This window comes from Anomaloglossus baeobatrachus, chromosome 8 (assembly GCF_048569485.1).
Source record: "Anomaloglossus baeobatrachus isolate aAnoBae1 chromosome 8, aAnoBae1.hap1, whole genome shotgun sequence".
NCBI classification, from domain to species: domain Eukaryota; kingdom Metazoa; phylum Chordata; class Amphibia; order Anura; family Aromobatidae; genus Anomaloglossus; species Anomaloglossus baeobatrachus.
Window position 1 is genome coordinate 151,256,257 of NC_134360.1, and position 15,304 is coordinate 151,271,560.

Here is a 15,304-nt window from a genome sequence, read left to right on the forward strand (position 1 = left end):
CATGACTTTATGTCCTAGCCTGGTAAACCAAATGAGATGAGAATTTAATTTATGCACTGTACTTAGTTAATTTATTCACTAAACTAAGGGGAGGAGCTGGGATAAGAGCTATGATCTGCGGGAAGAGTTCTCAAAGCAGGACGGTTGGGAGGTATGTAACCTGAAGCCCCAATTATCACAGGTCTATAATAGTCTTTTCTTATGGGTCAACAGGACCTTTTCCCCCCCTCTAGACTCTAGACTCAAAGGATTATTTGCAATCTCTCTGCTGATTATACTTATGCCCCCAGTTCTCTGCAATCAACACTCAAATGAATGTGACAGCTGCAAAAATTCTGCTACAAAAATTCCCCATCTGAACATGCGCTAATGATGGATGGAACACAGGGTGTGATTGCCATAATATAAAAATACCTAAAAAACAAAAGTGACTCATATAAAAAGTCTTTGCATCTTACAGGACGATGTTCCTCCGAGAAGGCTTATGTTGAAAATTCTAGAAATTATAATATAAAAACAATAATTCTGGAAGGAGAAGACGTGCAATATACTTGCCTATCTAATTACCATACACCAGATAGACAAAGGAGTGGAGTTAGAACATGTCTTCCTGATGGAGAATTTAGTGCAGCGAAATGTTCTGGTAAGTACAATTACTTATTTTGTAGGCTATATAAGGTTATATAAATCGAGGTGTTACCTGGTGTCGTTAAGATCTGCAAATGAAACATTTTTCAAGGACCCAGCTCTAATCTGTGAGAGAAGTATCAACGCCAGGTTGAAAGGATTTATTTTTAGCCACACATAACAATACAAGTCGGATCTTGCTTTATGATTGTGCGATGCCTCCTATTCGTCAGTTTGTCAGTTATACAGAATCCATGAATCAGAGACCTTGGTTTACTACTTCGACTGATCACTAAGTGCATAGTACATGATATCAGCGCTGTTTAACTTTGCATGTTTTGGTAGGGAGAACAACAATGAAATGTCAGAAAGTGATGTACAGAGGTGGAACTCTGAATAGACAGATTATGGTATTAAAAGAATGGTCCATAATCATTCTGTACTGCACAATAAATTTTGCAGCACATACAAAGTCAAATCGGTTGGAGTGGTGCTCACTGACTGGTGCCATCTTGCCTCCTCAAGGTGCAGGGACTGCAGTTCCTACGCCAGGCTTCTATGGAATCTCTCATCCCTATCCAGTAGAAGCAACTTCTCAGCAACATCTCCAACTTCTTCCATCCAAAGTGCCCTGATCCATCGTGGTACGCTTCCAGGACTACCAGGACATATGCTTGGGGTATCACAATCTGGCAGATTCTTTCATGTGTCTTGGGATTGGATAGACTTCTGCACAATTTGCCTCGGTGAAGATATAGCCGACTCCTGTCCTGCCACAACTTCTTTGCTTCTAATGGGGGGCCCGGCTCGAGGATGGAACCAGCCCGGGTTAGCAATGCTTTTACCAGCTTGATTGCAGGGTCACCATCCTGGGCCTCTTGACAACTGTGACGGGGCAATGGGGCGCTGACGTCAAAGGCAGGAGCCGCTTGCCTCTAATTGACCAGCGTGCTGCCTTTGAGTAGCATTTGACAGGAAGTTCCTCCCTCGTCGCGATGGTTACCTGCTACAGGATGTGTATCGGGTAACCATCACGACAAGGGAGGAACTTCCTCTGTCAGATGCTACTGAAAGTCAGCGTGCTGGCCAATCAGAGGCAAGCAGCTCCTGCCTTTGACGTCAGCACTCTGGCAGTGGACGTTCTGGCATCGGTCACGATGGTTACCCGATACCCATTTTTTACCAGCGAACTGCAAGTCCCAGGAGGCCAGCGATGGAATGGAAGGTAAGGTGAGCAGAATATGTGTGTGTGTGTGTGTGTGTTCGTGTTTGTGCATGTTTGTATGTGTTTATGTTTGCCTGCCATTGTTTTCAATGGTATTCGAAGGTGTTCGACCAATGTTCGACGAACACACCCCAAGTTCGACAAACCGAACTCGAACATTAGGGTGGTGGCTCATCTCTAATCAAGAGTAGAAAAATAAGTAGCAGACTTTAGGGCAGCAAATGATTCCTCAATGCGGGGTAAGGGGTAGGCATCTTTATACCTGATCTTATTGATTTGTCTGTAATCCACACACATCCTCATAGTGCCGTCCTTCTTCACCAGTACCAGAGGGGCTGCCCAGGGGCTGTAACTATCACGGATTGCCCCAGCTTCCTTCATGCTTCTGAGCATATCCTTAGCACACTGATAATGGGCAAGTGGTATGGGCTTATACCTCTCTTTGATAGGTGGGTGAGCGCCTGTGGGTATGTGATGTTGTACTCCCCTTATCCGCCCAAAATCCAGTGGATGCTTACTAAAGACCTGCTCGTACTCTTGGACAACCCTGTAGACCCTTTGTTTGTGGTGTGCAGGTGTGCAGTCGGTGTCCACGTGTAACTCCTGGTACCACTTTTCTAGGGGTCCCTGAGGGCTGTCGCTGGGAGACTGATCTGACAGGTTTGGGGAACTGGCCGCCTGGATGGCATCTGTGTTTACTACAAACAACTTGACAATGGTGGCATACCTAGGCAATGTAACCTCCACTTCCCTACAATTCAACACTCGCACGGGAACCCTCCCCTTCTGGACATCGACTTCCCCCCTGGCCGTTAATACCGTTGGCCAATGCTCAGAGGGCAGGGGCTCTACCACTGCCTGGTAATCTTGTCCACAGGAGCCTACAGCTGCCCTGCACCATATAATCATCTCACTCCGGAGTGTAGAGGTCGGGATCCCATCCAGGGTGATGGAAACGATGGACTGTCCCCCTACATACCGCTCTCGCCAGTCTTCTGGGCCTTGAGAGTTTATTCCTGGGGATTGGCCCTTGGCCCCTGAGGTTGCCCGTTTAAACGACAGCTCCGTGCATAATGGCCGGTCTTATTACACTTATAACAAACAGGTTGTCCATACCGGTTGCTGTTCCATCCTTTATACGCCGGGGTCCTTTTCCTCATCCAATGGACATCCTCCGGACAGTCAGCTAGTTGGATCTCTCTTGACGGGGTGGCCTTTGACTTGAGTTACATTGCCTCTAAGATCCTTGTGACGTCACTACTCAGCTGCTGTACCTGTGAAGACAAATCGCTGGTTCCGCCTATGGGCACTACCGGAGGGGTTGGCTCCGGCAGTGCTAAGGCAGGGGGCTTTACATGCAATGGAGAGGTGCCGAGTTGCCAGGACGGAAGTGGAGAGTCAGGAGCCTCCGGGGGCTGCAGGGCTTTGATTGCCCGCTCCTTCAGGATAGCAAAGTCTAAGGGGCACTTTGCACACTACGACATCGCAAGCCGATGCTTGCGATGTCGAGCACGATAGTCCTCGCCCCGAAGCAGCTGCGATGTCTTGTGATAGCTGCCGTAGCAAACATTATCGCTATGGCAGCTTCACATGCCCTCACCTGCCCTGCGACGTCGCTCTGGCTGGCGACCCGCCTCCTTATTAAGGGAGCGGGTCGTGTGGCGTCATAGCGACATCACACGGCAGGCGGCCAATAGATGTGGAGGGGCGGAGATGAGAGGGACGTAAACATCCCACCCACCTCTGTCCTTCCGTATAGCCGGCGTGAGCCGCAGGACGCAGGTAGGAGATGTTCCTCGCTCCTGCGGCTTCACACACAGCGATGTGTGCTGCCGCAGGAACGTGGAACAACATCATAACATCGGTCCTTCCGAAATTATGGAAATGACCGACGCTACACCGATGATACGATTTTGGTGCTTTTGCGCTCGTTAATCATATCAGAAAGGATTTACACACTACGATATCGAGAGCGATGACGGATGTGCGTCACTTTCAATTTGACCCCACCGACATCGCACCTGCGATGTCGTAGTGTACAAAGCCCGCCTAAGGTGGATTGTTCCAGGGCCCACAGCCGGAGCTGCTTACGGTCTTCCACTGATCCCAGGCCCTGCAGGAACTGCTCCACAAGCATCTTGTTCCCCTCTGGCTCACTGATGTCGTTGATCAGTTTCAGAGTCCATAACGCCGCTCGCAGTCTCAGGGCATAATCTCTAATACTGAGAATCTCATCTTCAGCTCAGCTTCGATTCGGGTCTCAAATGCAGCTCCCAGCAGTTTAAAGATGGCGGGTACCGAGACCCGGTCCTCCTCAGTCTATGTCTCTACTTCTAACTCAGCAATGCCTGTCAGCTGACCGAGTACCACAGACACTCGTTGGCGACCTGTCAGGGCGTACATGTCAAGGACATTGCAGATGTTCCGCTTAAACCCCTGTAGTGCATCGGGTTGGCCATCATACTGTGGGAGCCAGGCAGCGCCAGGCACGTAGGGTAAGGTGATCGGCATGATGGGCGTGACCGCCTCAGCCCTAGGTGCCGCAGCTCCTGCGGCCGGAGCAGGACATTCTCGCATTCCCCCTTGGTTTTCGCTCACCACTCACTGCTGTGCTGTGGCCCTCTGGGAATTTCCAGTTCCGGGCAGACTCTCAGGACGAAGGGCAAGGCTTCTTCTTCGTGCGCTTTTGGTCGAGAAGACGGCGTTTTGGAACCAAAGATGGCGGAATTAGTGGGAAACGGAATTCTTGACTCGCGGTTTGGACTTTCAAGGCGCACGTCACCCAGGTAAGTGGGTCCTGCTCGTATCCTGTTTGTGACGTCAGGAATTTGAGGAATTCAGTTCCCTCAGGGAATAATGGTTCAGACACCATGGAGCACAGCATCACAAGGTACTCCCAACAGCTCCCAACAGCTTATTTTTTAAAAATTGGTAGGATAAGCAACAGGGCATAACATGCCAAGGAGTTTAATACGTTCAGTTCCCTTAGGGTGTAATGGTTTAGACACCATGTAGCAAAGCATTAGAAGGTACTCCCAACAGCTTTTTTTAAAAAAATTGGTAGGATAAGCAACAGGACATAACATGCCAAGGAGTTTAATAAATTCAGTTCCCTCTGGAGATAATGGTTCAGACACCATGGAGCACAGCATCACAAGGTACTCCGAACAGCTCCCAACAGCTTATTTTAAAAAAAAATTGGTAGGTTCAGCAACAGGGCATAACATGCCAAGGAGTTTAATAAATTAAGTTTCTAATACAGCCAAAAGGTTGCCAAAAGCTTCTGTTTCCAGAAGCCGATATGGCAAAATCTCAAGGGCTATCAATCGTGCAATGTGAGCAGTTATGGTTTCTGCCCTTGGGTGCGTAAAGGGGTATTTTTGCTTCTTTTCGAAGGTCTGTGGTATGGACAACTAAACGGAATGCTGGGACATCGAAGCTGATGTCGTCGTTGATGATTGAGTTTGGCCAACATCTGGTTGGGAGAAGGGGGCTTCAAATGCAGGGCCCTGATCCGTAAGGACTCGGTCGGGGTACCCATGGGGCCTACAGAAGTGGGCCTGGAACGCTTTTGCCGCAGTACTGGCAGTCAAATCTTTAACAGGCACCACCACCAGGAACCGTGAGTAGTGGTCAACCATCGTGAGCGCATACGTGTACCCACTTTGGCTGGGGGTTAGCTTGACATGGTACAGAGCCATGATCTCCAGGGGCTGCTTGGTGACGATTGGCTGAAGTGGAGCTCGTTGACTAGTGCCATCTTGCCTCCTCAAGGCACAGGGGCCACAATTCCTACACCAGGCCTCTATGGAGTATCTCATTCCTATCCAGTAGAAGTGACTCCTTAGTAACAACTCCAGCTTCTTCCATAGAAAGTGCCCGGCTCCATCATGATATGTCTCCAGCACTACTGGGACGTATGACTTGGGAACCACGATCTGGCAGATTCTCTCATGAGTCTTGCGGTTAGTCAAGCTCCTGCATTGCCATTGTCAAGCTTGCCTTGGTGCAGATAAAGCCGACTTCAGTCTTGCCACAATTTTTTGGTCTCCTCTGGGGCGCCTGGTCCAAGACGGGCATCAGCTCTGGCCAGCAACACCTTGACCAATTTGATTGCAGGCTCCCGATCCTGGGCTTCTTGCCAGCCATGATGAGGCAATGGGTTACAGGTCATCTCCTGCTGGTGAACACTGGATCTGGACTGCTCTTCGGCAGGGGCTGATGGAACACAGGTAGCTCCACTTCTTCCAGGTCATCTTTATCCCTCCCATCATCGAACAAATGGGGCATCCTGAACAGTGCATCTGCGTTAGTGTTCTTGCAGCCAGCCCTGTATTTGATAACAAAATCATAATTGGCTAACCAAACGACCCATCGTTGCTCCAGGGCTCCCAGTTTCGCCATATCCAAGTGAGTCAATGGATTATTGTCTGTGTACACCGTGAACTTAGCGGCGGCAAGGTAGTGCTTGACTCTTTCTGTCGCAGCCCAGACGAGTGCCAGAAACTCCAACTTGAAGGAGCTATAGTTTTCTGGGTCCCTCTCCGTAGGTCTTAACTTCCGGATGGGATAGGCGATCACCTTCTCTTTGCCCTTCTGCACCTGTGACAGGACGGCTCCTAATCCCACATTACTGGCATCCGTATACAACACGAATGGGAGACCGTAATCAGGATAAGCGAGAATTTTGTCCCCAGTCAGGACAATTGAATGGGGGCCCTGAAAATTTGCCGTGCACGGTCTGGCCCACCAGAAGGTCCTGCAAGGGGGCTGCCATATGGGTGTACCCCTTGACGAACCTCCAGTAGTACCCCATCAGGCCCAGGAACTGCCGCACTTCTCTGATGTTAGTGGTCCGTGGCCAATTCTGTATGGCTGTGATCTTTTCGGTGTCCGGTGCCACACCTTCAGCACTCACCACATGCCCTAAGTATTGCACCTTCAGTTTCAGCAAGTGGCACATGGATGGCTTGAGCTTCATTCCGTATTTGGACAGAGCGTCAAACACCTCAGCCAAGTGCTCCAGGTGTGCTTCGTAGGTCTTGGAGTAGACAATGACGTCATCCAGATACAATAAAACGGTCTCAAAGTTGCATTGGCCCAGACAACACTCCATCAACCTCTGGAACATCCCGGGTGCGTTGCACAGCCCGAATGGCATGCTATTAAACTCACAAAGACCCATCGGAGTAACGAACGTGGTCTTCTCCCGGTCCTCCTCGGCGACTACCACCTGCCAGTACCCGCTGGTGAGATCAAGGGTGGCAAAGTAAGTAGCAGACTTCAAAGCGGCCAACTATTCTTCGATTCAGGGCAGAGGGTAGGCGTCTGTGTGTGATTTTGTTAATCTGTCGGTAGTCTACACACATCCTCATTGTCCCATCCTTCTTCCTTACAAGTACCAGTGGGGTGGCCCAGGGACTGCAGCTATCACGGATCACTCTGGCCTCCTTCATGCTTCTGAGCATATCTTTAGCACATTGGTAATGAGCAGGTGGTATGGGCCTATACCTCTCTTTGATAGGCGGGTGAGTACCTATGGGTATGTGATGTTGTACCCCTTTAATCCACCCAAAGTCCAATGGGTGTTTGCTAAAGACTTGCTCGTACTCCCTGACAACTCTGTAGACCCCTTGTTTGGGATGTGTAGGTGTAGATTCGGTGCCCATGTGTAACTCCTGACACCACTTCTCTACCGGGCCTTGGGGGCTAGCCCTAGGAAACTGGCTAGGCTTGTCTGATGAGCCTGTTGCATGGATGTCATCTGCATTTACCATGAACAGCTTGGCTATGGTGGCATATCTGGGTAGTGTAACTTCCTTCTCCCCACAGTTTAGTACTCTCACAGGCACTCTTCCCTTCTGGACATCATCTACCCCCCTGGCCGTGAACACGGTGGGCCAATGCTCTGAGGGTAGAGGCTCTACCACTGCCTAGTAATCCTGTCCCCGGGATCCTACAGCAGCCCTGCACCATATCAACATCTCACTTCGTGGGGGCACTAATCAAAGGGGCCACATCCGTTACCCATCTGTGACGCCCTGGACCCCAGGGGTCACAGTATAACACCACACACATACACACCCCCTCCCCTGGTAGGAAACACCCGTCAAACAAAAACCCTTGTTGCCTCCTCCAGGGTCTGATGTCCACACCAGGTGGGGCGGAGCCAGGCGGTTGGCCCCACCCACCGAGGAGTTCACAGGCCTGGAGGCGGGAAAAGCAGTTATTTAGAGTTTGGAGTTCAAGTGCAGTGGAGTTGGAGGTTGAAGTGAGAGACTGTGTGTGTCTGGGTCGGAGCCCAGGCACCGACAGCAAGGTCGGCAGAGAGTGGTGGCCATCTGCAGGAGTTAGTGGACGTCTGAGGAACCGTAGGACCGGGGTTGGGTGGTGGCCCGCCGGTACCGAACCGGGGAGCGGATTGAAGCTAAGCACCAAGGCAGGGTACTCAGACCCCGACTAGGCTCGGAAGCCACCATAGCATAACGGTGAAATTCTCTGATTGCGGTCTGGACCTGAGGGGTTCATTCCCAACCAAGTCAGAATCAGAAGGCAACAGCCCAACCTGTCCGGATAAGAGCCACCGCCAACGGCCAGAGATCCAAGGGCTCTCACGACTAGAGTTGAGCGCGGTTCGCGGTTCGAGGTTCTCCAGTTCTAGGCTCGAGTGATTTTGGGGCCTGTTCTAGATCGAACTATAACTCGAGCTTTTTGCAAAAGCTCGATAGTTCTAGAAACGTTCGAGAACGGTTCTAGCAGCAAAAAAACAGCTAATTCCTAGCTGGCTTTCCGCTGTAATAGTGTAAGTCACTCTGTGACTCACACTATTATGACATTTCAGTGTATAGTGTGCGTGAACAGCGCCTTCAGATCACTGCTGTTTGTATAATGGCGATCGCCATTTTTTTTTTTTTTCCTTGTCTTCCTTCCCTAAGCGCACGCGTCTTGGGGGGCGGGCCAGCATGTCAGCCAATCCCAGACACACACACAGCTAAGTGGACTTTTAGCCAGAGAAGCAACGGCATGTGTGATAGGATGTCCATGTCACATGTCCCTGCATTATAAAACCGGACATTTTCCTCCAGGACGCCATTATCTCTTCTGCGTCCTTGGTGTCAGACATCACTGGCGCAGCTCCGTCCTGAGTCCTATCGCTGATACAGCTGTATGCGCTCCATACACAGCGCTGGACAGCATAGGGATAGCACTTTCCATCAGTCCTTTTAAGGGCTCGTACCGGCAGGGTCAGAGCCATAGGTGACAGGTCCTGGAAACAGCGACAGCGTCTGTGTAGCTAAGGTCAGGGATTTCGTCGCTGCATTTCCCCATTAGGAGGGAATAAAAAAGGCAGGCTTCCTTTCCTCTACCCAGAGCCCCACAATCCTGGCACTGTACCCTCCTGTCCTCTGCACACTCCAACTCATTATAACTAAGCCATTATACTAGCAAACAGTCAGTGTACCTAGTGGCATCCTAAACGTGGCTATTGGACTTTGCTATAGTCCCACTAGTGCAAAGACATTTGCAGCACCTCTGCCTGCATTGCACACTCCAACTCATTATAACTAAGCCATTATACTAGCAAACACTCAGTGTACCTAGTGGCATCCTAAACGTGGCTATTGGACTGTTGTCTAGTCACACTAGTGCAAAGACATTTGCAGCACCTCTACCTGCATTGCACACTCCAACTCATTATAACTAAGCCATTATACTAGCAAACACTCAGTGTACCTAGTGGCATCCTAAACGTGGCTATTGGACTTTGCTATAGTCCCACTAGTGCAAAGACATTTGCAGCACCTCTGCCTGCATTGCACACTCCAACTCATTATAACTAAGCCATTATACTAGGAAACACTCAGTGTACCTAGTGGCATCCTAAACGTGGCTATTGGACTGTTGTCTAGTCACACTAGTGCAAAGACATTTGCAGCACCTCTACCTGCATTGCACACTCCAACTCATTATAACTAAGCCATTATACTAGCAAACACTCAGTGTACCTAGTGGCATCCTAAACGTGGCTATTGGACTGTTGTCTAGTCACACTAGTGCAAAGACATTTGCAGCACCTCTACCTGCATTGCACACTCCAACTCATTATAACTAAGCCATTATACTAGCAAACACTCAGTGTACCTAGTGGCATCCTAAACGTGGCTATTGGACTGTTGTCTAGTCACACTAGTGCAAAGACATTTGCAGCACCTCTACCTGCATTGCACACTCCAACACATTATAACTAAGCCATTATACTAGCAAACACTCAGTGTACCTAGTGGCATCCTAAACGTGGCTATTGGACTTTGCTATAGTCCCACTAGTGCAAAGACATTTGCAGCACCTCTGCCTGCATTGCACACTCCAACTCATTATAACTAAGCCATTATACTAGCAAACACTCAGTGTACCTAGTGGCATCCTAAACGTGGCTATTGGACTGTTGTCTAGTCACACTAGTGCAAAGACATTTGCAGCACCTCTACCTGCATTGCACACTCCAACTCATTATAACTAAGCCATTATACTAGCAAACACTCAGTGTACTTAGTGGCATCCTAAACGTGGCTATTGGACTATTGTCTAGTCACACTAGTGCAAAGACATTTCCAGCACCTCTACCTGCATTGCACACTCCAACTCATTATAACTAAGCCATTATACTAGCAAACACTCAGTGTACCTAGTGGCATCCTAAACGTGGCTATTGGACTGTTGTCTAGTCACACTAGTGCAAAGACATTTGCAGCACCTCTACCTGCATTGCACACTCCAACTCATTATAACTAAGCCATTATACTAGCAAACACTCAGTGTACCTAGTGGCATCCTAAACGTGGCTATTGGACTGTTGTCTAGTCACACTAGTGCAAAGACATTTGCAGCACCTCTACCTGCATTGCACACTCCAACTCATTATAACTAAGCCATTATACTAGCAAACACTCAGTGTACCTAGTGGCATCCTAAACGTGGCTATTGGACTTTGCTATAGTCCCACTAGTGCAAAGACATTTGCAGCACCTCTGCCTGCATTGCACACTCCAACTCATTATAACTAAGCCATTATACTAGCAAACACTCAGTGTACCTAGTGGCATCCTAAACGTGGCTATTGGACTGTTGTCTAGTCACACTAGTGCAAAGACATTTGCAGCACCTCTACCTGCATTGCACACTCCAACTCATTATAACTAAGCCATTATACTAGCAAACACTCAGTGTACCTAGTGGCATCCTAAACGTGGCTATTGGACTTTGCTATAGTCCCACTAGTGCAAAGACATTTGCAGCACCTCTGCCTGCATTGCACACTCCAACTCATTATAACTAAGCCATTATACTAGCAAACACTCAGTGTACCTAGTGGCATCCTAAACGTGGCTATTGGACTTTGCTATAGTCCCACTAGTGCAAAGACATTTGCAGCACCTCTACCTGCATTGCACACTCCAACTCATTATAACTAAGCCATTATACTAGCAATTTTTGCTGCCAGTTTAAGGGCCGTAGTTGCATTGTCAGGGATATTTATTCTTTATTATTCTGCTGTTAATAAAGCTAGACCACCACTGCAATCTACACCACCTCTCAATTTTTACTACCACATTTTCAGTGCACAATCTTGTCGCAATCAACATGAGTGGCAAAATGACAGATGCTGGTGGAAAGGGGAAGAGGCGTGGTGGAAAAGGCAAAAAAGGTTTTGTCCGTGGGGAAGGTGGCAAAGCTCCATTATCATCTGCTGAAGATAGACCATCTACCAGCAAAAGTAAGATGTCTACTACTTACCGTGGACAATCCGATGTGCTCCCTTTTTTACGGACACGAACAACAGGAACAAAGGTAGATGATGGCCAAAAAAGGAAAATGCTTGAATGGATCTCAAGTGGTCCAACAAGTGCCCTCTCAGCCACTTCAAGTACCGCATCCAAAAAACACCAGTCCTCTGAGTTGTCATCCCAATCAAACTTGCTTTCTCCCAGCTCTGAAGTCTCCATCAGCCCTGCACAGTATGGTGGAACTGAGATGGCTGAGTCTGCAGAGCTGTTCAGTCACACTATAGCCTGGGAATCAGAGGTCTGCTCCCAAGCTACAGTGAGTACAGAACAGGAAATGGTCTGCAGTGATGCCCAGAACCTTTGTGACTCTGATTCAGGCCGTGAGGACCAAGTTTCTGAGCATAATGTTGACCCTTTGTCACAAACTGTAACACCTGTGGTTATAGTCAATGAGGAACATACTGATGAAGATGAGACTCAGATACCCGATTGGGATGACAACTTAAATATTCGGTCAGGGCAAGAAGAGGCTCGGTCTGAGGGGGAGGGGAGTGCAAACACAACAATTGATGATGAAGTTCTAGATCCCACCTACTGTCAACCCACAGTCAGGCACTCGAGGAGGTCAACAGAGGTGGTGGAGGAGGATGCAACTGATGACGAAGTTACCTTGCGCCTTCCTGGACACAGTCGGAGTACTGGTAGCACGTCTACAACTGCATCCTCAGCCACCACTCTGCCTCTGAGCATTATTCGGGGTGGATCAACAGGTCGCATGGCCTCTAAGCCTTGCCTAGCCTTGTCCTTTTTTGACATAGAAAAAGATCGCCCAAATTATGTGATCTGTAAAATTTGTCATGGTTCTCTTAGTAGAGGTCAAAACCTCAGCAGTTTGACAACTTCTTCCATGAATCGTCACATGAATAAATATCATATGGCCCGGTGGGAAGCTCACCGTGCTGCAATGCAGCCTTGCGGAGCGAACCATCCACCGCCTGCCCCTTCCAGTGCATCCGCGCGCTCGTCATCTTCTAGGACTGTGGGGACAGCTGTCACACCTGTTTTTCCACCCACAACTTCCACCACTGTAACCGCAACAGGCAGTTTGCTTGGTAGGTCGTCAGTTGGTTTGGAAGGGGAAACAAGTGAGTGTCTACAGCTCTCTCAGACATCGATAGCACCAACGTTGGATGAAGGCAACATCATGTCTCCGCCTGCACTTTCCTCACAAACCTGCATTTTTCCAGGGACACCCTACTCAACACCGTCTACACACAGCAGCCAGATCTCTGTCCCTCAGATGTGGTCAAATAAAAGGCCACTTCCTGCGACCCATGACAAAGCTAAGAGGTTGACTCTATCCCTCTGTAAGCTGTTGGCTACCGAAATGCTGCCTTTCCGCCTAGTGGCACACAGGATTTTAGAGACCTTATGTCTGTCGCTGTGCCCCAGTACCAGATGCCTAGTCGCCACTACTTCTCTAAGAAAGGTGTGCCCGCGCTACACCAGCATGTCGCACAAAACATCACCGCTTCCTTGAGAAACTCTGTGTGTCAACGGGTGCATTTCACCACCGATACTTGGACCAGTAAGCATGGACAGGGACGTTACATGTCGCTGACTGGGCACTGGGTAACTATGGTGATAGATGGTGAAGGGTCTGCTGCACAAGTCTTGCCGTCCCCACGACTTGTGTGTCAATCCTCTGTCTGTCCAAGTTCCGCCACTGCTTCTGCATCCTCCACCTCATCTGGCTCCTCCACCTCCGCCCCAAGCCTGCCTGGTCAGGCCACCAGCGTTCTCACTGCACAGAAGGAATCACGCACCCCTCATTACTATGCTGGCAGCAGAGCGCAACGGCATCAGGCGGTTTTTAGCTTGACATGTCTTGGGAATAAGAATCACACAGCTGAGGAGTTGTGGTCAGCTCTGCGGTCCGAGTTTAATAAATGGTTGTCTCCACTCAACCTGCAGCCTGGTAAGGCCGTGTGCGACAATGCTGCAAACCTGGATGCGGCCCTTCGCCTGGGCAAGGTGACACACGTACCTTGTATGGCTCACGTGTTGAACCTTGTCGTCCAGCAATTTTTAACACAATATCCCGGCCTAGATGGCCTTCTGAACAGGGTACGAAAACTGTCTGCTCACTTCCGCCGTTCAAGCGCCGCAGCTGAGCGACTTGCATCGCTCCAGAAGTCTTTCGGCCTGCCGGTTCATCGCCTGAAATGCGATGTGGCGACACGCTGGAATTCAACTCTCCACATGTTACAGCAACTGTGGCAGCACCGCCGAGCCCTGGTGCAATACGTCATGATGTATAGCCTGGGCCAATGAGATGCAGAGGTGGGGCAGATCACCCTGATGGAGTGGTCTCAGATCAAGGACCTATGCACCCTTCTGCACAGTTTTGACATGGCGACGAATATGTTTAATGCTGACAATGCCATTATCAGCATGACGATTCCAGTCATTTACATGCTGGAGCACACGCTAAACACTATTCGGAGTCAGGGGGTGGGACAACAGGAAGGGGATGAACTACAGGAGGATTCATATGCGCAAGACACAACAACATCACCAAGGTCCAGACGTTCATCATCACCAAGGCGCCAGACATGGGACCATGGGGGACAGGGATCAACAAGGGCACATTGTAGCAGGCGAGATGTTGAGGAAGGTGCAGGAGAACATGAAGAAATGGAGGACGAACTGTCCATGGACATGGAAGACTCAGCAGATGAGGGAGACCTTGGTCAAATTTCAGTTGAAAGAGGTTGGGGGGAGATGTCAGAGGAAGAAAGAACGGTTAGCACCTCTATGCCACAAACACAGCGTGGACTTGGTCCGCATGGCTGCGCAAGACACATGAGTGCCTTCTTGTTGCACTACCTCCAACATGACCCTCGTATTGTCAAAATTAGAAGTGATGATGACTACTGGCTTGCCACACTATTAGATCCCCGGTACAAGTCCAAATTTTGTGACATAATTCCAGCCATAGAAAGGGACGCACGTATGCAGGAGTATCAGCAGAAGCTGTTACTCGATCTTAGATCGGCTTTTCCACCAAACAACCGTGCAGGTGCAGGGAGTGAATCTCGGAGTTGTAACTTGACAAACATGGGACGGTCTCGTTATCTTCAACAGTCTACCCGTACCAGTAGGACCGTATCTGGTGCTGGTAACAGCAATTTTATGGAATCTTTTCATAATTTTTTTAGATACTCCTTTGCAAGGCCACCAGAGACAACAAGTCTGACACAAAGTCAACGGCTGGAGAGGATGATACAGGAGTATCTCCAAATGAACATCGATGCCATGACTTTGCAAATGGAGCCTTGCTCCTTTTGGGCTTCAAATCTAGAAAAATGGCCAGAGCTATCCAGTTACGCCTTGGAGATTTTGTCGTGTCCAGCTGCTAGCGTTGTCTCTGAACATGTCTTCAGTGCTGCTGGGTGTGTGCTGACAGATAAGCGCACACGTCTGTCCAGTGACAATGTGGACAGACTGACGTTCATCAAAATGAACAAGTCATGGATCCAGAAGGAATTTACTACCCATGTGTCATCCTGGGGAGAGTAAATGCTTGTGGATTTGGAATGTGCTTGATGCAAATCTAGCTGTGAATTGTACAACTGGGGCACAACTGCTGCCACTGAAGGGGTGG

General features: G+C 49.3%; 1 protein-coding gene across 1 annotated transcript in view; it reads left to right on the top strand.

The window, feature by feature from the left end:
- Nucleotides 1-15,304, top strand: part of LOC142250051 (complement factor H-related protein 4-like) — a 605,766-nt gene that overhangs the window by 293,987 nt on the left and 296,475 nt on the right. Inside the window, exon 5 of the mRNA XM_075322112.1 lies at nucleotides 461-643. Coding sequence (XP_075178227.1) covers nucleotides 461-643 — 183 coding nt within the window. The remainder of the gene's footprint in view (nucleotides 1-460; nucleotides 644-15,304) is intronic.